At 40.0% G+C, this 22667-nt stretch overlaps 1 protein-coding gene across 1 annotated transcript in view; it reads left to right on the top strand.

Moving 5' to 3' along the window:
* The window catches only part of cntnap2a (contactin associated protein 2a), a 488742-nt gene that overhangs the window by 268583 nt on the left and 197492 nt on the right, over window positions 1-22667 (top strand). The window contains exons 8-9 of the mRNA XM_033985829.2: window positions 1229-1372; window positions 3611-3872. Of these exons, the coding sequence (XP_033841720.1) occupies window positions 1229-1372; window positions 3611-3872 (406 nt within the window). The remainder of the gene's footprint in view (window positions 1-1228; window positions 1373-3610; window positions 3873-22667) is intronic.

Genomic DNA, 22667 nt, shown 5'->3' with positions numbered 1-22667 from the left:
AAAGGCTGTTTTTGAAGCAGTGCTGAAGGTTCTGACCAGATACACACTTTTAATAATGTCTGTTTATCAGGAAACACAGTTAGACACGTAATATTTGCAACTTGAATAAGTAATAAATACAGAAACAGTTATTTAACAAGTTTAAAAGTTGTTACATTTATTTTACATGACATTTGTTTACGTTTAGTGACATTTATCCTGCCGCACAGTTACACCTGGCCCTTGATGTGGCACAGTTACACCTGGCCCATTTTACTGATGTGGCCCTCGGTGAAAATGAGTTTGACGCCTCTGCACTAGAGCCACTGTTGTCCCACTACCTGGTATCCTCAGTGTTCTCTCATCCCAGTCCTGACCAGAACCAGCCCTGTGTAGTTTGCGAAATTAGTCAAGATCGATCAACATTAGACATTCTCAAGGTGGTGTGGACGGTTACTGGTCTTTCAAAACAGAAAATCAAACAGGAACAGTTTGTTTTGAAGTCACAAAGCTGATTAGAAAAAAGTGTAAGTAGAAATACAGTCACCGTTTAGTAGTATTCAAAAATATATTTACTGACACTTTTAAATCTTCAGTAGCTCCTATAATTCTTTTGTTATACTCACCAAATTTTAGCAGTAGGTAAACTGAACCTCCGAGATTTTTAGCGATATATACGGTTATAATTGTTCGCTTAAACTTGAACTTATCACTACTTAAATGAGGGGAAGTAAAAATGACCTAATTTTTAAAAATGTTTTTTAAGTGTCCACCATTTTTGTTTTCGTCCTGAACAGCCCGATCCAACACACTTTACATAACATTTTAAAGCATTTCCAGATTTATGTCTCTTATTTGATCCTTGATATTACATTTCAAGTCGTTTATTGTCTGAGGTTTATTCACAAACACCTTTTCTTTAAAATCGCCCCACAGGAAGAAATCAGGACTAGTCGGGTCTGTGGAGATCACACACTGCCCCCTGTCTTTGAAAACCACTTATTATTCCTTTAATGACATTTACGCTCGGGGCATCTCTGGTATTAAAATGTCGAATTTGACCCATGTGACTCAAAGTTCCACTGTACAATGAGGGTTTGTTCCTCGCTGCTGTATTTGCTCAGATTAATGTGGGAAGGGTCGTTCTAAACGCTCTGGAAAAATAAAAAGTTTTGATTTTTTTTTTTTTTTTCAACCGTCAGTGACTTTTGGGACTAATGCTAATACTTTGTCTGTTGTTTTTCTGTAGTTGAGTTTCGGGGGGATGCCGTACAGCGGTAAACCGGTGGGAGGAGGCAGAAAGAACTTTAAAGGCTGCATGGAGAGCATCAACTACAACGGAGACAACATCACTGACCTGGCGCGGAGGAAGAAGCTCGACACTTCCAGCTTTGTAAGAAACGTTCATTATCTAAAACTAATGCGAAATGTCATTACACTTTTCCCAACGGTAACCGATCCACCAAGGAAGTAATGACGCCTGTAACTAGTGCCACCGTACATCATTACAGCGACTAGGTACAATTAGGATATGATAAATACCTGCACTTTGAAATGTCCAGAGAGCTCAGGATTTAAAGGAAGGTTTTAAACGTGGTTATCGCCATGGAGACAAGAGGATGACACCATTAGGCAAAGTAAAGATCAGATCTTCCGAGAGGCGAGTTGAATGCCACACCGCGAAAGACGCCAGGCAAAGCTACAATATCTTCCTTACACAGGCAGGTAGCAAACCCCGCGCCGGACAGCAGAGGCGTTATTAAAAGTTAGTTAGCTGGTTATGAGTTGTAATTAGTCGGTGGTAGTGCGTTTAGAAATTTTGCAGTGGTGGTCGTAGCTGCGCCGGTGTAGAACTTTCATAAGTAGCATTATTACTGCCTCTGAAGCTGCCTGCGTGTTGAGGTGCCTCATTATTGTCGCACTAACTCTGTTCCTGACCTGACTGAGAGGGCACAATATCCACCGCACCAGAAAAAGCCAAACGGATTCATAATTAATCAGATACAGCTGCCCTATCAGCTCCCCTTTGCATGTTTACCTCCTGTACCAACCCGCTCCCTTGATATCCGTGCTGGCATTTTCCCCGCGCCTCCAAAGACACCATTTAATTGCTACAATGGGTAACAGTTTGTTTTTGAAGCGTCTTAAGCAACGCTCTTTCCCGTGCTCATCAAACGCTCCACTCTCGAGGCAGACCGGTGGATGTAACCTTTGCTACGTTCGTTCCCGCGGAGAGGCTAGCCAACGCGTCTTCGATCCCTTTTCAACTGATTAGACAAATGGGGGGGCTCTAATCAAGTGCGTTAAAAGCCTCAGCGATGACTCACGCATTTGTAATCAAAGCGGATCCTTGCGCAAATTTCACACAGCCAAGCAGACGCAATTAGGAATCATCTATAGTTCAATATTGTACGTTTGATTTGATTTGATTAAGAGCGGGCTGAAGGAGCTCAACGGTAATTAGCGCGTAAAAGGCCACTATAATGTTTGTTTTTATCAGCGCTTATTTGTATTGGCAATATCCGGATTTTAACTCTTGACATTCTCATTTAAAACCACTTCAAGTCCGAGCAGCTTTTGTAAATAAAATACTGAGTGCGTTAGCGTTTAGCATTCATTAGCGCAGTCAGATGTAAATATGTCAGGTCTATTTTAGGCGTACGCAGGTGTGATGTCGTTTTAGTCGACCATAAACCCATTTTCTTCCCTTAATATTTGGTAGTGTTTGGTTTTGGTCACTAAATAAAGCAGCTTTATCTCATATTTTCTTTTATTTTTGATAGATCTGGCCACACAAAACTGACAAATTCCACTTTTTTTTTTAAGTAGAGCTATGATTTACTCTGTCGAAGTTGTTTTTGGAGCGATTCGTGCATGTTTCAACCTTTAATCACTTATTTTCAAGACACTATTTTGCTGAAAAATCCCCGTTTTTACTGCCGTCTGTACACGCCCTTACTTCATTCTTCAATTTTATTTTCTTAATCGATACCACGTAGGATTTGGCAGTGTTGCAGAGTCATTTTTTGTACAAATGACAAAAAATCCATTGATTGCTAGCGTGAAATATCTGCCGAAATCGTTGTTGTGATGATGTTTGCGGTGACATCAGGGCACCACAGTTTTCTAACACTAACACAGCAGACTTATTTCCTTTTATTAAGTTGTTTGAGATGAAAATTGTGATTTCAAACGTGCAAAATATAACGTAATGATCAACCAATGTCACAGATTATAAGTACCATATTTTCCGGAGTGTAAATTGCGCTTTTTTCATAGTTTGGCCGGGGGTGCGACTTATACTCAGATGTGATTTATATGTGAAATATGTTCTTTTCTTTATTATTATGCATGTTTTGGCTGGTGCGACTTATACTCCAGTGCAACTTATACTCTGATGTGACTTATACTCCAGAAAATATGGTATATAGCAATCACAATCGGTTGTCTATAAGCTAAACATCCTCAAAATGACCCACCGTTCTCATTACAATGCTCCAGTCCTCACATTTCAAAAATATTAGTATTTTTCTGTGTCATACCTTCCCACTAACACATCCCAAATAGTTGTTTTTAGCTTATAATGTTCAGTTTCCCTGATCTATGTTTTACTTTTTCTTTGTCCTAACAGCGTAACCTGTCCTTCTCATGTGTGGAGACTCATACCTTCCCCGTCTTCTTCAACGCCAGCAGTTTTCTGCAGCTTCCGGGTCGAGCCAATCACAACGTGTTATCAGTGGCGTTCCAGTTTCGGACGTGGAACCCTGATGGACTCCTGCTCTTCAGTAACTTAGATGACGGGATTCTGGAGATTTCGCTTGAAGAGGGAAAAGTCGTGGTGCATATCAACGTCACGACAGAGACTAAAAACTACAGAGTGGACTTGACATCAGGTAAGGCTTTGCAAAAGGATTTTAACATGCAAATTCTGTACTTTATTCGACAGGTTTTCATGATTTTCTAGTTTGGATATAGTTGGGAATGGATATTTTGTGTCAAGAAGCTACAAAGATACGGAAACATGATTTAAACGTCCCATATTATGCTATTGTTTCCTTATTATAAACAGACCAGGAGTTGTGTTTAGTTTCATTCACACATGTTTAACACACAAACTGCATATTTAAGCTGAGTTCTCTCAAAAAGAAAACACTCTGTTCCACCTTGGGGCCATGTGGGAAAACCCAAAATGCTCCACCGTGTTTTAAAACTTCCTACACTTTCACTAGAATAATGTGCATGATTTTAGACCAGGAACTGCCAATGTAAATGGAACAAAACACAACTCCAGGTGCGTTTTTGAGGAGGTAATGGCATTATAATATGACTTAAAGCTCACGAGTCCATTATGTGTAAAAGTTTCAAAGTCTACAAATGATAAGAGTGCAACAATGAGGTTTTTAGATGTTATGCGGGTGCCCAATGACGTAAACTTGAATATGGATAATTTGATTCACTCCTTCAGTCGCTCCCTCTTCAAAACTTTCAAAGGATGTACTCTGTTTTTCTGGCCACTGCTGCTTTAATAGGCCATTATGCCCTGGGGTAGAGATTATTACAGACTTACCCTGAAGGCTAATTGGGCTTGCACCTGCAGTTAGAATACAAAGACCAGAACACACAAAACACTTGTTTAATGCAACATCCTCTTTTCTGAAAAACAAAACTAGAATTATGTGAATGTGTCACCTTTGATAGTGTAATTCTTAGTCTTGGATGGTGGCTAGTATTCAGAACAACACAACCAGACAGAGAGAGAACGTACTGTTCCCAGTGGGGAGTGTTTTTATTTATTTATGAAACTATGTAGTAACATCCGTCTCAGGTGTTGCCAGGCTTTTCCTCTCTCACTTCCTCTGCAGCAGCCGTGTAATGTAACTAAAGGTGTGTAATGTAACTTAAGGTGGGATAAAATCAACCTTTTGCGTCTTTACTGCCTACAAAGCATTTACTGTACTTTCCAGAGTATAAATCGCACTGGAGTATAAGTCACACCAGCCAAAAAATGCAGAATAATGAAGAAAAAAAACATACATTTCAAATACAAGTCGCACCTCCAGCCAAACTACGAAAAAAGTGCGATTTATAGTCCGGAAAATTCAGATATTGTTCTGCTGTTGTGCATTTCTGACCTGACTCCTCCATCTGTGTCGTGAGCTTTAGAAAATAGTTCTTAGCTGAAATTCCTCTGATATAATTTGCAAATTCAGCAACTGTTTTCCGTCTTCTAATCACTGTAATTGTTTAAAAGCTTTTGGAAATGATGAGAGATTAACCATTCAGACACATTTAGAATCAATTTGTCAGGAGTTTTCTTAATACTAGCTGAACATTTTGCCCTATTGCATTTTTCTCCAACATTACACATCCTTATATGTTTCTCCTCTTAGGTCCAGTACAAGACACCGTCAGAAATACATGTTATCTTTAAACCGCAGTTCCCCATATTTCGTATACATACACATAATGTTTTCAATTTCAGCCTAAAGCAACTGCATCATCCCTGCAGATCCCTCACTGGCATTCACACACACACACACACACACACTAAGGTTATTTGAACAGTCCATATAAGAACTATACAGAATTATAATAGAAAAGCCCGCGGTGCTGATTTAAGACTGAAAACACACCAAGCTAGCTCTGTTTGTAACGTTCTAATGTTTCGATAGTGTGCAAAGTGCGGGTCTGTGCACACACTGTCCTTATGTGTAGTCTTTCCAGGCTTAATGTGTCGTACGGTTGCGTTTGTGTGACATTTGTGATGATGTGAGACGCTGCTAAAGCCACAGAGGAGCAGAATTTGCGCGGGCCGGGGCTGAGAGTGGAGTCATGAATGCCAAAAGATCCTATAAATTTCAAATGGGACTTAGAATTCATTTATATGTACATAGAAAGTTATAGTGGAAAGAGGAAAACTGGAGAATGGGAATAACATTAGAATAACAGTAAATGAGTAATGGTATTGATAACAGACACAGAGCAGACGTAACTGCCCTTATTAAAGAAACTAAATGTAAATATTTCACTGAATTTATCTGTGTAAATAATTCCACAGCTCCTCAAGGTTTGAAATGTTTTATGCAAAAGAGTTGAATTCTCATTACAGAGGTTATAAAGGATGTTTGCTTGCATATTATCCTCATGGACAAAACTAATGAAAACAAATGTTCCCTAAAATTGCTTGAAATATGTATCTGTGGCTTTTCTTTCTTTTCTGATATGGGTGTAATTGGTTTTCACCTGACCAGCTGCTCCCACCCACTGTCTATTAACTCAGCTCTGCCTCCCTAAAGATCCAAACACCCAGCGAGTTACCGTCCTCTGATCTATTATGAAGCATCTGTCTCTGAGCTCAGTCTTACGGCTTTTATACTGAATACCGTTTTTATAATTATTTATTTATATGTGTTATTCATGCTGTTCGAAGCAAAGAAATCCACCTGGAGACTGATGTAGAATTTCAATGTGTAGTAAGATAGTATAGTAGACGTGGCAAATGACACTGAAAAGTCTTATGTTCTGTGTTAACTCTTACAGTTTGTGTATTTTATGTTGAGCCAAAGCAAGTCTGTTTCAAAACTCAAGTTTAATTCTCAAAACTCAAGACAACAACATAATTTTAAATGCCTTGAATATAGTTACTTGAATCTGCTATAACCGGTTTGATCGTTTATGCACTTTTATCATGTACTAATATATAACAGGGGCGTCAAATTCATTTTCACCGAGGGCCACATCAGCAAAATGGCCGCTATGAAGGGCCAGATGTGACTGTGCGGCAGTGTAAATATCACTAAATGTAACCGAATGTCGATGTAGACTGTACCGACCCCGCCTCATAACACAAAAAACAGACAGGTTTTTCTTCTCAAAGCACAAACTTGTATTCACCTTCACCTTTCTTCCTTCCAACTTCCTTCCACGCTGACAATTTTCCTCTTCATGAAGATTTTGTGATGATTATTTGCAAATATTTCTCACTTCATTTCTCTCACTTGCTGGGAAAATCTCATTAGTTCATTGTCAGTGCACACATTAAAACAGTATAGGCTTATTTTAAAATGAGTCATGCCTTTTAATTTATCTTCTCGCGGGCCACATAAAATGACGTGGCGGGCCGCATTTTGCCCCCAGGCCTTGAGTTTGACACATGTGATATATAAGGTAAAGCGCACTCATAGCATAGACGTGGACTAAAGAAGTGTGACGTCAGCCATAGCAGCTCCAGTCAAATGAAGCTCATCGAGGCTAGAGCAGTTATAGGAGCGAATTTGTAGCTGAGTTCAATATTAAGAACTCTGACCGCGAGTATCATAGTAACCAAAGAGCCAATAGGGAGCAAAGCTGTGGAAGAAAACACCCCTTCCCACACCCCCCAACACGGGTTTGTCAGGTGATTAAACCTGTTGCTAACGCTAGCAGGAGGCAGCTGATTTATCTGTTATTAATGTTCATATCTTGAGTTATGGACACAATAGCGAAATAAAAACACTAGGATCATGTAGAGCGGGTTAAATTGAACATTTTAAGACCAAAATGATGAGTCTGACAGCAACAGTTCCAGAGAGAAAATGTAAAGTGAATTGCAGCCAGAGTCGATGGAGCCGGAAACGTGCCCATGATTACGTCTTAGTTGGAACGCGGCGGCTAGCAGGTTAGCTATGTCCATTTATACAGTGGTCCCTCGCTATATCGCAGTTTGTCTTTGCAGACTTTTTGGCGCGATTTTGCATATTTTGTTGTTGTTGTTTTTTACAGTGTATGATCGTGCATTGTGTTCTGCGTCCTGATTGGCTGTTGGACTGTAGACCATTGTCCATCAGTCTCCTCCGTGCCGTGTCTCCTGTACAGTACAGAATGTGTTCAGACAAATTTACATAAACGTTGTACCGCAGTGTGACTCTGAAGTGCTGTATGTTTGCAATTTGTTTTCTCCCCGACAAAACCCACAATGTCGATGAAACGTTCTGCACCGACAAAGACGCCTACGAAGGTTTGAACTTTGAGAGTGTTTAAACGAGAGAGAAATGTGAGAAAATGTTAACGCCTGTGTGAGAAAAGTGTATAAAGTGTGTGGTGAGGGGTTTTACAGCAAAAAAACATAATAATTGCAAAAAATAAAGCTGATACTTCGCGGATTTTGCCTATTATGGGTTATTTTAGGAACGTGACCCCCGCGATAAACGGAGAGCTCGTGGACCCATCTCTGATCTTGTTGCTAGGCTTGGTCAGAACTACCTTAGCCGAAGCGTTTGACCTATTTAGCATGTTTTGGTTTTATCTTCATCATCTAACCCTCATGTTTACGCTTTGACCTTTACCTCTCGCAGTGTAATTCGTATTCAGTCCAAGCAGCCACGGTTCACACTGTTTCAATAGTATTTAGGCAGTAAAAGTATTTAAGTGTTGTTGATGAAGTAGTGCCTGTGTATTGTCAGAAGGCTATTTCTCCCGTCACCACACTCCAGTGATCAGTGATTGGCCTCGCGGTCCCTAAAGTCATCTGCAGCGCACAGCCTCTTAACAAACATGCTTGGTTAGGACTATGGGGAAAAGAACATTAATATATAAACAATGTCTTCATAATGAGAAGTACTTGTGCAGAACCCAGTCGGAGAAGAGGCTTGAAGTCTCAGCAAAAAATCAGATCAATGACAACTGTTTAAACTTTAGCACCGTCTTGTCGGCTGTGGTAAAAGTATCGACATCAAGTAAAAAAACAAACAAAAAACTAGGAAAATATTAAATGTTATGTGTTATATTGTTGTTTCCTCGTCACAAACAGACCTGGAGTTGTGTTTTGTTTCATTCACACATGTTTAACGCACAAAACCTGCATATTTAAGCTGAGTAGTTCTAGCAGATAGAAAAACACACTGTTCCACCTTGTGATGTCATCATGTGGTAATACAGGAAGTGCTCCACTCCACTGTGTTTCTAAACTCCACACACCTTCACTAGAATCATTTGGATAATTTCAGCTCTGGAATTGATCATTTCTACTAAATAAAAGGTAAAAAGTAGCTGTTAACATGAAAACTACCACTTTATGACATCACAAGGTGGAACAGAGCATTTTGAGCTTTGGAAAAGTAGAAAAACTTATAATAAAGTGTTAGTCAACGTGTGAATGAAACAAAACGCAACTCCAGGTCAGTTTTGTGTAATATAGGACCTTGAATTTCGCGCATACTGGCCAGTGAGTAAGAGTCAGTAAAGGTGCACTATGTAACTTTTCTCATGGACAGTCCACTTCCTGCTTGTCTCCATGGTGATTGATTGATTAGTTTTTATTTCGAGTTTGTGCTAAGAGAAAAAAATATGTATAATTTACCTACTACATATACATTTTTTGTAGCATAAGTCGCACTTTTTTACATAGTTTTACTCAGATACGACTTATATGTGAAATGTTTTTTGTTTTTTTGGTTTTTTTCTTATGCATTTTTTGACTCGTGCGACTTATACTCCAGGAAATACAGTATCTATTACAAAAACCAAAACCCAAATGATGTTATTTCCTTGCCTCGAATGCTCCACAGTATGGCATTAAACATATCCATCCCCACGGCAACAAGCAGCTGATGCCACCAGGTTAACTTACAGGTCAAACACAACTCCAGGTGTGTTTTTTGATGAGGTTACGGCATTATAACATGGCTTAAACGTCACGGGAGGCGATGTCGTATAGAAATGTAATATACAACCTTTAAAAAAAAATCAAAAATGTACCGGAAAGAAGCATTATTATTTGTTTTTTTTTTAAAATATATGGCTCTGTTGGTGTGTGTTTGCGTACATTGGTCTCTGAATGTGTGTGGTTCCTTGATGTAAAGCGGTTTGAGTGTCTTGAACGTGGAAAATCGCTGTGTAAAAATGTAACAATGGTAAAAATAAACAAATTCTTCGCTTTTAAATAGTCATTATAACATATATATTTAAAAAAAAAAAAACTCTCAAAGCTCAGTCCTGCTCTCTGTTGTCTAGACACGGTCCCATTCCTATCATTTGCTGTTTATTTTTGGTCTCTGTGGCAAATGGCCAAAATCAATAATATACAATAGCCTCCTGAGAAGTAGATCAACACAAATACACCGGGCAAGTTTTGAAAACGCTCAAGAACTGCCCCGTCTAGACCACAAAATATCACCTTTAGATTTCTAAGGAGAGTCGCTTTCAAAGGGGCGTCGTGAAGCGCAACACGACGGCTGAACGGCCTCGCGTCTTTTCTAAACGTGGCAGGGACAAAACTCTTTTTAGTGTTGAGTAAAATGTTCCAAATGTAAACATAAACAAGAATAGATCGTGCAGGTTCAGAAAAATGTGAGCGCATCTGTCCTAGTTTCCCTCAGCTGAGTCAGACCAGTCCTGAATGAAGCACTGCCTCCTCCGTGAGCACAGGGCTAACAAAGAAATATCGCAAAAACACACACAAAAAAGCCATATTTTTTATCTATTCCTTTTCAGTAAGTTTTTTTCCTTTTATATGCTGCACCTTTAGTGGATTATGTCTTTACTTTTCATGGGTTTCAGGCAAATTTCTGTCTCATTCATAGGATTTTGTGAGGACCTTTCAACATTCAAGTATTTATTTATATTCCCCCAAGTATATAATATTTAGATTATAATAATATGGACCATTGCCATGTCAAATCATTTAAATCTGAAGGAATCCTTATACCTGAAGCCCGTGAGTTCTTGGTTTATTGCAAAACTGAAAACATTGGAGCAAATGCAACTTAATGATCTGGTGATGATGTTTTGAATTAACTTTTTTTTTTGTATTTTTCTGTATCTTACACTAGAGACTGGAAGATAAACGGTAATATTACTAATTGCGATCAGAAAGGTCTACAATTAATGGCTTTTTGGCATTTTGTGTCTGGTTTCAGTACAGTGTTTAGATGTTAATTCTGGTGTTTACCCACAAGGGGGCCCTCTATTATAGCAATGACACATGTTAGCGTCTGTGCCTGTGGTTGGTTGGCAGGCAGTGGATCTGAATCCGGATGATGCCACACATTTATCCACCTCCACTCAAGAACGTGAATATCCATCGTAGGTAACACCATGTGAAATAAACTATTGAATGTGGTTTGTGTTAGTTTGGATTTGTATGAATAATGGTACGCGTTTGTGTCGACTCTACAACTAGCGCTAACCTAGCAATAGCATAGCATTTTGCACTCGCGGTTGTGGACTTTCCATTACCGTAACTCCACAACCAATTGTGCTTCAGGTCAAATCAAACGGCGTCTCAAAGCAGAGGCATGAGGCTATTTAAATATGTTACTGTCATTACGGTAATGTGAGTACGATGTCCCTCAAAGACGACCAATCAGAGCGCAGATGCCTCGGGATTCTCCCAGTCAATTTAATATGTCAAAGGAAAAATAAGGATGGATATCTAAAATAGAGGAACTTGTGTGAAAAAAGGCAAAAGTACATGCTGATACTTCCTTTAACATGATATTTATGGAAAAAGAAAAAAAATTTAAAAAAGAGGCGAGGCGAGCTGTAATGGTCTATAATGTGCTCAGTCCTTGAAGGGTTAAAGGGGGCATCCATGAAAAAGTAGAGTCTGAGCTCTTTCATTGGGCTCTTTCTGTGTAAATAAATACTGTTGTTGTGTCCTTGGGCAAGACAGTTGACCCACCTCGCCCCCAGCATCTGTGTACACCGTTGTATGAATGTGTGAGCGGTTTCTTGATGTAAAACGCTCTGAGTGCAGTGAAAGTGAAAAACATTATATAAAAATCCAACCTTTACCATAAATAACATTCTTACAAATCAAGCTAGCCTGTTAGCGCTCTCCTGATGTAAACAGAAGCTGAACGCTAACCATCCAGGCTACGTTTTGACAGTATATTGCATGGGATTTCTATATTAGACGTACTGTATATGCCAGGCTATGTTTAAACCTGCTCGCACTTTTCTACAGCCTGACACTATGTATATCTGAGCCGAGAGAAGATAAAAGTGTCAAGCGGGCCTTATAATCACACACAGTACTTGTTGTGTGGATATGCAGCCAATGACACAGAGCGGTGTTGACACAGAGGCCCCGCCCCCCTCTCCTCGGGATAGGCCCAGATGTCAGCTTTAGTCTCCGCTGTGTCTCCCGTCTCGGCTAAATCTCACGTCTTTGTCTTTGGAGATTTTGTTTGACACTCGCTCTATTCCCATAACCCAGTGTTGTCGCTGCCTGGCACTGCAGAAACGTCTCCGTCTAAGTGTGTTTTTTCTGACGTGCTCGCGCCTGTTAAACATGGGCTCTGGCATATGGCGAGAGGTGCGAGGGACTTGGATGTCGTACGAGCGTTACCATGGTTACTCGATTTTACTTTTTTTTGCGGCTGCAGCTGTCACAAAATATGGCGCGTGATTTATTAAGTATTATTATTTTTGAGGTAAGTATCAAAAAAATGTACTTTGTATTCAGCCCTATGGATAGTTTGATGCTTTTGGCAAAAGTAATTAGTGTCCCACAGTGAAAAATGAAACTGCCCAGTGTTAAATCACTGTCAGTAAGACCTAATATGTCAATTAAAACAGGCTTCAAGTCCAGGATTTATACTAAGCTCTTTGAGTGTGGCTCCACTGAAGGATGTGAACAGCTATTAATATTAATGACAGATATTAATATTAATGTGTGCAATATTTAAATTAAAAACAATAACAGCAATAATAATAGTGATAATATAGAGATAATAATGATAATAGTGATGATAATAATAGAAATAATAGTAATAATAATAATAGCAATAATAGCAATAATAATATCGGTAATAATAGCGATAATAATAATCATAATAATGGAATAAATAAAATAACTTCTGTTGAAACTTGGTTCTGTTTAAAACGAGCACAAAAGAGTTGTTTAGCTGTGGAATGATTTTATTCTTTTTAATACATTTTATGACAATTATTCATATTTTTATTAGTTTGTACTGTGATTTAAATGTATTGTTTTTCTGTAAAGCACTTTAAGTTACTGTGTACAAACCGTAGACTGTAAAAAGAAGTGGATTAAGTGAGTGTGACGTCACCCGTAGCGTTCACTTCTAGTCAAATGAAGCTCATCGAGGCTGGAGCAGTTATAGCGGCGAATTTGTAGACGAGTTTCACCTTTGGATTTCCGACCGTGAGCATCATAGCAACCAAAGAGCCAATCCGGAGCGAGGCTGTGGAAGCTAACGCCTCTTCCCTCCCGCACTTCTGGTCTGGCATGGAGCGGGCTCTTAGCAACGCTGTCAATCAAACCTGTTGCTAACGCTAGCGGGAGCAACCTCAGGGGAAGAATGCACCTGATTTATCGATTACTAATGTTCATATCTCGATTTACTGACAAAATAGTGAAATAAAAACACCAGGATCATTTAGAACGGGTCAATATGAACATTATAAGACCAAAATGACGAGTCTGACGGCAGCAGTTACAGAGAGAGGGACGACAGTTTTTCAATAGAACGTGAATCGAAGCCAGAGTAGATGGATTCACAGCAGCTAGCAGGTTAGCTCTGTCCATTTATAAACAGTCTATGGCACAAACTGTATTGTACAAATAAACCAGCCTTACCTTGACAGTTGCGTTAGTTTATGTGGCCTTCATATATTTTTACCGTCGTTTAAGGAGACATGTTGTTAAGGGTTTGTCAATCAGTTCCACTTTCCAGCAGCCCAGAGTAGAGCTATACATTTAAGTACTTCTTTCTGCCCATCTGCTTCAATTTGTGGCCGGTTTGCTTCAGTTTTGTCTTGGGAAGCCCGGGTAAGAGCTGTCATCTCCCTCTTGCTCGCTCTCGCTGGCCGTCACTCCGGGAACCGAGAGTTGAGAGCGGCTTCACTTCTTCTCCAAAAACATGAAAGCCAGTCATTAGGTCCTCTCTTCTCTTTTCAGCACTTTCTGAATTCACCAGATTTTGATTTTGGATAATTACACAGAGAAGCTGGGGTTCTTCCACATCTGCCACTTGTCCATATGAATTCACTGCTCAGTCCGAGTTGCGGTGTATTGTGTGTAATTGCTGTCATTTTGTTTTCAGGGCCTGTCAGTCTGGGTTTATCAGTAGAATATCTGGAGGAAGGAGCTCTTTTAAGTCCGCCTGCCTCCACTAGAAACATGACGTCTTTGTATAAATATATGAACACGCTGCTGCTATATTTGACTGACCGTAATTCTCCGAGGAGTTTATTTGATGTCCTGTTGTAAACATTTGATATGAGAATATAATATGGGAAGTGACTGTGCCGGTTATTCTTACAGGTAACGCTTATTTTACTTTTACAAAATACTTGGAAGGGCAAAGCGATTATCATATTTGACTGATTATACGTATAAGAACTTGTACCAGCAGAGACAAGTCGCCTCAGAGAAGAAAAACTCTTCTTGTGATGAGGAAACAACATTATGACATAGATTAGAAAGTGTAATCTGGGCCCTTTAAACACTATTTTTATTTGTATTAAATCAAATGTCTTATTTTATGAACATTTTAGCCGATTTCTCCTCATGTCGTTGTTCTCTGACTCTCCTCGTCCTGTCCCTCTCTCCGCTCCATCGTGGACTTTCTCTTTATCTTTGGTATTCCTCCCTCACCTCTGCACTCACCAAACTGTCTCTGGAGCTGTCCACTCAGTCCACATCTCCTCGCTCGCCCGCAAACCGTCATCTACTCCTGTCTGTCTCTCTATTTCTCTCTTCTCTCTCTGTCTCTCCCTGTCTCTCCCTATCTCGGTCTCTCTCGCTCTTTTTCTCACTCTCTCGCTGTCTCTCTCTCTCTCCCCCTCTGTCTCACTCTCTTTGTCTCTCTCTTTTTCTCACCCTCTCTGTCTCTCTCTCACTGTCTCTCCCTCTGTCCCTCTCTCTCTCTCTTTCTCACTCTCTGTCTCTCTCTCTTTTTCTCTCTCTGTCTCACTCTCTCTGTCTCTTCTCCCTTTCTTTCTCTCTCTCACACTCTCTTGGTCTCTCTCTGTCTCTCCCTTTCTCAGTCCCTCTCTCTCTCTCACTCTCACTTCCTACCTCGATCTCTCTCTTTCTCTCTGGGTCTCTCTGTCACTCTCTTGTCTCTCTCTCTTTTTCTCAGTCTCTCTTCTTGAGTACACATCTCAAATCACCTCAGCGTTAGCGCTCCATCCCTCGTTCACTGGTCTCGCTCTTTCTCTCTCTGTCTCTCTGTTTCTCTCACTGTCTCTGTCCCTCCTTTTCTCAGTCTCTCTCTCTCTTTCGGTCTCTATCTCTCTCTCACTCTGTCTCTCTGTCGTTCTTTCTCTGTTTCTCTCACTGTCTGTCTCTCTCTCTCTGTCGCTCTCTTTCTCATCTTTCTTGAGCACATGTCCCAAATCACCTCAGCATTATCCCTCCATCCCTCGTTCACTGGTCTCCCTCTTTCTCTCCGTCTCTCTCTTGTTTCTCTCAGTGTCTGTCAGTCTCTCTCTCCTTGACTACACATCTCAAATCACCTCAGCGTTCTCCCTCCATCCCTCGTTCTCCAGTCTCAGTGTTTCCTCTTCCTCCTCTTCTACACTCGTCCAGTATCAGATGGACTTTACATTTAAGTCTTTGTGAAAAACTTGCTCTGAGGGAGGACTTACAAATGTATCGATTGATTTTAATAATAATGAGAAACGACTGAAACATACATTTAGAAAGAGCAAAAACAAAAGTGCAGTTTTCCAGTTTTTCTTGTGACAGACGTGTTATATTTTAGTATATTCGTGTATTATGAAACGTTTGAAATACTGTTGGGTTTTACCAGGACCTTTGGCTCTGGCCTCGCTCTCTTCATAGATTATCATCATTATGTCGCACTTTTCACCTGCTCTTCTGCAAAATCAGACACGGACAGATATAATGAGCATCAGCGGTCGTCTGATATTACAGCGCAGTATTAAAGTAACTGTAGGATAATGTACTTGTACTTTAAAGAGCCCGTGTCACGCTACTTTCTGATCCGTTATAATGATGTTTCCTCATCAAAAACACACCTGGAGCTTTGTTTCGTTCCATTTACGCAGGTTTAACGCACAAATCCTTCACGTTTTGACTGTGTACTTCTCTCAAACGTTAAATACTCTGTTCCACCTTGTGATGTCATGCAGTGATACAGGAAGTACATGACATCACGAGGTGGAACAGAGCATTTTGGGCTTTAGAAATACAGACAGGACTAAAAAAAAGTGTTACTCAAACGTGTGCGAATGAAACAAAACACAACTCCACGTCTGTTTTTGAGTTAGTTTTGCGTAATATATGAGTTTTAATGTTTTTGTCGTGCGCATGTGGTGCTGCGTTACATACACAACACACTCCCACTGTGCGGTTAATTATTGTATAAAAGACAAATCTATTCCGTTTCATTAACTACAAAAGCGTACAGCCCTGATAATAGTAAAAAATAAAGAAAAGCAGTTTCGCAATCAGTGTTTTGACTTGCAAGGTCCCATTAAGTATTTTGAGCATGTTTTGAAATTAAAGGGCCCATATTACACTGTTTTCTAAGATGTTATAATGCTGTTTCAACACGTTTAACACACAAACCCTTCTCTCAAACGTAAAACACTCTGTTCCACCTTGTGATGTCATCATGTGGTAATACAGGAAGTGCGCCACTGTGTTTTTAAACTCCACACACCTTCACTAGAATCTTTTGGATAATTTCAGCTTTGGAACTGCAAATCTGTACTGAACTAAAGCTAAAAAGGAGCTTAAACTATCACTTAATGACATCACAAGGTGGAACAGAGCGTTTTGAGCTATGGAGATATAAACAGACTAATAATAGTTAGTTAAACGTGTGTGAATGAACCAAAACACAACTCCAGACATGTTTTTGAGGACGTAACAACATTATAACGTGACTTAAAGCTACGAGAATCCATTTTGTGTGATATCGGACCTTTAAAATAGTTCTAATTAACACAAAGGACGACAAAACATAGAACAGACTTGTCTCGGTATAAAACAAATCCTCAAAGTGCGTAGTGGTACCACAATTTTATGTTTTTTATTGTATTCATTCCTTTTAACAGTAATTCTGCGCGTTTTAATTCACTGTTCTGTTTGAAATTTGCTCATTTTTCCTTCTTATTGCGACAGTTTTGTGTGTGTTGTGTTACTATGTGTTGTTGTGTGTCTGCAGGACTTAACGTACAAACACAGCTATAGTGTTAGAAACGAACCTCCTCAAACTTTATACCAGGGCACAGACTTTGAGCACTATTTCAGCTTTCCTCTTGGAGATCTACACAATTCACTGACAAAAACTACCACTTCATGACATCACAAGGTGCAACAGAGCATTTTGAGCTTTGGAGATGTGACAGACTAATAATAATGAGTGAATGAATGACACAAAACACAATTCTATGTATGTTTTTGAGGCGGTAACAGCATTATAACATGAATTAAAGCTCACACGAGTCAATTTTGTGCAATATAAACATGTTTAAATGCTTTTATGCGAACGACATTATATAATTTGTGCAAAGATTCATAGAGATCGTATATTTCTGTTCTGCCCAGACAGTGGACGGAAGTAGCCGGGCTCGTTCTGAAGCACGTGAGGACAAATCACAACTCGGCAGGAGATGAAATGGTCTCGTCTTTTTCAATCTGCCTTATCCTCCTTCTTCATTATCTGTCCTCTTTTTATCTTTGGCCGGGCGTGTGTGGCGCCCGGCTGCAGAATTTGAACGTCTTTTTTTTTGTTTTTTGTCCCTGCAGTTGGGGTTTTTGCGCTTGTATTTGGAGTAAGGATTCACTGACAGCAGCGTCGCAGATAAGCCCATCGTTCAGAGCTATTGCATGCGATGTAAAACAGATGAGAGGACACCAGCTTATGCCGTATCTATTTTCCATTACATTGAAGAGGTTATGGAGGGAGGGGGACCGGGGAGGGGCTGGAACGGCGATTACATCAAGCCAATATGCGGCCGGTTAAGGAGCGCATCAAGGTCACTTACGAGACAGGACTGCGTATACCGGCACACGCACACACGCACGCACAGACCTGATGGCATGTCACTGAGCGGGACCTCGGAATGCAGCGTTAAACAGAATGGAGCTCGGGAAACGGTTTGAAATGTGATACGTAAAGAGCTCGCATGGAAAAATATAACTTAAAGGGTAATATTATGCTATTTTTTGTAATGTTTTATACTGTAATGTTGTTTCCTCATCGCAAACAGACCTGGAGTTGTGGGTTTTTTTTTTTCGTTCACAGGTTTAACACACAAATCCAGCATATTTAGGTTGAGTTTTTCCTTCTCTCAAACTGAAAACTCTGTTCCACCTTGTGATGTCATCATGTGGTAATACAGGAAGGGCTCCACTGTGTTTTTAAAGTCCATACACCTTCACTAGAATCATTTGGATGATTTCAGTATTTGGAAGCACTGAACTAAAAGTAAAAGGAGCTGTTAGCTTGAAAACTATCACTTGATGACATCACAAGGTGGAACAGAGCGTTTCGAGCTTTGGAGATATAAACAGACTAATAATAAAATGTTACTCAAAAATGTGTGAATGAACCAAAACACAACTCCAGGTGTGTTTTTGATGAGTTAACAGCATTATAACATGGTTTAAAGCTCATAAGTCAGTTTTGTGTAATATAGGACCTTTAATCCGCTCATATTGGCCAGTGAGTGACTAACCGTAAGAGTCAGTAAAGGTGCACTATGTAACTTTTCTCATGGACAGTCCACTTCCTGCTTGTCTCCATGGTGACTGATTGATTCATTTTTATTTTGAGTTTGTGCTAAGAGAAAAAAATATGTATAATTTACCTACTACATATATATTTTCCGTAGTATAAGTCGCACTTTTTTCATAGTTTGGCCGGGAGTGCGACTTGTACTGAAATGTTTTTTTTGTTTTTTTTTTTCTTCATTATTATTCATTTTTTGACTGGTGCGACTTATACTCTTGAAAATATGGTATGTATAAAAAAACAAACAAAAACAAAAAACAAAACCCAAATGATGATATTGCCTTGCCTTTAATGCTCCGCAGTATGGTGTATAGCATATCTCCACGGCAACAAGCAGCAGGTTACCTTACAGGTCAGATCTGTGGAAAGGAGACCCCGTTCCCATGTTTTCCAAGGTATTTTTGAGCAGTAAAACCACCCACAATTGAATAAACACAAGACGAGTTTAATGCCACTGTATGAATAATGCCAGACAATAATGTATAATATCACCATAGAAACAAGCATGTGGCGTATCAGAAAAACTACATAGCGCTTCTTTAAGTATGAACAACAGTTTCAGTTTCTTCTTAAATACAACATAAAGCTGCTTGAGGTGCATGAGCTATGAAAAAATGTAATCGTGATGTACATTTTTGAGCCTTTCTCCCACCCTTACTCCAAAATGAAGGATAAATTAAAGAAACCTATGTCCAGTCAGGATGTGAACCGCTGCACAGAAGCTCGTGTCGTTTATTGTGGCCACCCCGGGCAAGAAAAGCCTAAATTAACGATTGAAGATTTGATTAATACAAACTAATATGCCATTGGGTTTTCAGTCCAGCTCTCCCCGTCAGGCCCCTGGACGCTGCAGCAGCCACCGCAGCTTCAGCAGGTGGCCATCCCCATTCCACTAGCACAGTCACCCTGCTGATAGAGTTTAATTAGTGTCACCCTCCCACCGAGATCCAAATCACCGCCTCTGAGTGCGTTTGGGGACAAAATACACAATAAATAAAGTCTCATATTAGCAGGGAAAGGACCAGCCCGCTCTGTACGCTCTGTATGATCTCCATATTTCAGCTTACTGTTATCGAGCGTATTCAGCCACGCCCACTTATGCTATAAATGTGACTAAACTGTACTTTCTTTGTGGAGGGATCCCATTCATTTTAATGGAGAATTTGGGAAAAGTTTGCTGCTAAAATCTCATATAAAGTAGGTGGATTTGTGTAATATGGTCCGTGTTTTGGGATAAGGTGAATATGGCGGCATTTTGAGCGCAGTTAAATGGTAAATGGTCACTTTTTATATAACGTTTTTCCACCTCAAGGCGCTTCTTTACATCAAGGAACAACTCACCCATTCACACAAACACAGTCATACACCATTGTACTGTTATGGAAATCTTTACTTACAGTGTTTTACCTAATTTGTTTTTTGTCATATAAACTGGGTTCTGCGATGGAGACCTTTTATTCCCAGTTTCTTCACTCTTAGTTCAGCTATATTTTCCGTTTAACCTTGAGATCCAGTACACTGTGGTCTATTGTCCACTGACTGTTACATATTAGACGAACTGCTTATCCAACGTATGTTCCAAGAAGAAGCGTTCTGGCCTTGTGCTGCTTTAACGGCTCCAAACTGCTTTTCTGGTTCATGTAATTTTCATCTGTGTGGTATAAATGTGCTGTTCGTACTGACACAGCTTCTCATTCATTTTATTATTTAGTTGTTTGCTTGTAGAAATTCCACAACACTACACAGACACAGTAGACCACATGCGTCAAACTCCGGTCCGGGGGCTAAATCTGGTCCGTGGTGTAATTATATTTGGCCCGTGAGATCATATCAAATGTGCGTTAGAGCTGACCCGCTGGTATATAGCGCATGCACCACTAATGCTACAAATCCCAGAATGCTTTGCTAGTACGCTGGTGCGCAGTTGAGACCAGAGTGCAGAGTAAATCAGAATATAGCAAATTGAGCTTGAATATATGTTTTATCTTTGCATTTTTTCTACCCCATGGCATGGACTGTTAATAGTTTGGAAGTAAAATTTTCAGTGGATGAAATTATTATTTTTTATGTATTTTTAACAAACAAAAAAATAAAAATAAAAAGGAACTTGAAGGGCTACACAGAGAGACATATTGTATATTTAAATGAGAAATGAATACTATTGATGTGTCTTTTATTTCTCATGTTTGTAATATCAAGCTTGAGTTATTCCAGTTTTTGTGTTTAGGCAAAACTAAAGTTCATATGAAAAGGTTAAACGTTAGTCAGTTTTCAGTAAATATTGAATTTGACCCGTGAATTTGTCAGTTTTTAATTTTGTCCCACTGTGAATTTGAGTTTGACACTGCGGCAGTAGACCATCGAAAAGATATAATTTAGTTTTTAATTATAGTGAAGACGTTTGGCTGCTCATCCAAGCCGCTTCTGCAGTTCGAACTGAAGATGGATCATACCTGGAAGACTGAAGGATTACACAGAAATTAGTTTTGAGTTGTTAAACGCTATGGCAACGGTCCTATGTTCTCATCATTTTGACACCTGTGTATAGTGCAGCATATTGTAGTACATGTGTATTGATTGAGTACATCCACTGAGAGTGATTCGGCCATACCTTGAACTTTGACACCCTGTCCCCTCTATTGATGCGTAAGTGAAGGAAGCGATGAACAGAAATGGAAAAGACGGACATTGCGGGAGGAGGATACAGAGGAATCAGAGGGAGAACTATAAGGAAGCCAGGGAAGGAGCGGTGAGCAGAGATTGGTGTCAGTGTGGAGGTGATGTATGGCGTTGTGGGTGATGAGACTGAGCGGGCTTCTCTCTCGGCTCCAGTAGTAATGTCCCTTTCCAAAACATCACTCATATTTAATGGAGAAGGGAGAGGGAAAGGAGAGAAGGAAAAAGCAAGGGAGCTCAAGGAGTGCATGAGCAATGACAAGCGCGAGACGCCGTAGACGGTCCCAGACACTTGAAGACGGTACGTACAGCCGCGCTTCTCCGCTACACAGATGCAAACAGGGTTCTCTCGGAGTTAATGGAGTTGAGACATAGGGGTCTGGAGACTGCCGACTGCACTCAGAGCTCAGAATGAGAGGAGTGCAGATGAAAATATAACTAAAGCAGGAGGAAACCAGGAAGAAACAGGGTCTAAACAAGGACTAAACCAGATCGTAGCCAGGACTAAACTAGGAGTGAATCAGCTCCATAGAGGTTGGTCTCTGAATGTTTGTATTAACTTGCTTTACGTGATCCTGGGGTTTTTATTTGGCAATTGTGTCCGTAAATCAAAATATGAACATTAATAACTGTCAAATCAGGCGCATTCTTTCACCGGAATCGCTCCCGCTAGCGTTAGCTACAGGTTTGAGCCCCCTGTCAAACCAGCGGCGCAGGCACTAAGGACTGTTACCAATGCTCAACAGGTTCGCTCCAGATTGGCTGTTTGGTTGCTATGATACTCCCAGTCAAAAAATATGTAACTCGACTCCAAATTTGCCCTTATAACTGCTAGCCCTGATGAGCTTCATTTGACTGGAGCTGAGCGCTATGGGTGACGTCACACTCACTTCGTCCACGTCTACATACAGTCTATGATCAGGTCGTAACTAGAAGTGGGAGATGTATCGGAAAAAAATGCATATTGAGTGATATATTTGGTAAAGTATATTGTTTATAACAGGGGTGGGCAAACTACGACGCGGGGGCCACATACGGCCCACTGGGTTTATTAATCCGGCCCACCGAACGTGACCAAATTATGGCGCACTTCAGCTGTATTACTCTTATTCTCTTATCAGCCCTTCAGCAAAAATTAGTTTATCAAAGAAAAGGAAAGTGGATAGTGAGCGCTGAGTGTTTAATACTGAAGATGAGTTTTTAAAAGAATGCATTTGGAAAACAATTTGTACAATGAGCCTTCCATATTCATACTTTGCTACATGTTACAGGCCAAATCTTTAATGTAATATAAAA

This window comes from Periophthalmus magnuspinnatus, chromosome 20, assembly GCF_009829125.3.
Source record: "Periophthalmus magnuspinnatus isolate fPerMag1 chromosome 20, fPerMag1.2.pri, whole genome shotgun sequence".
Lineage (NCBI taxonomy): Eukaryota > Metazoa > Chordata > Actinopteri > Gobiiformes > Gobiidae > Periophthalmus > Periophthalmus magnuspinnatus.
Note: the sequence above shows the minus strand (reverse complement) of the source record. Positions and strands in the feature narration are given on the sequence as shown.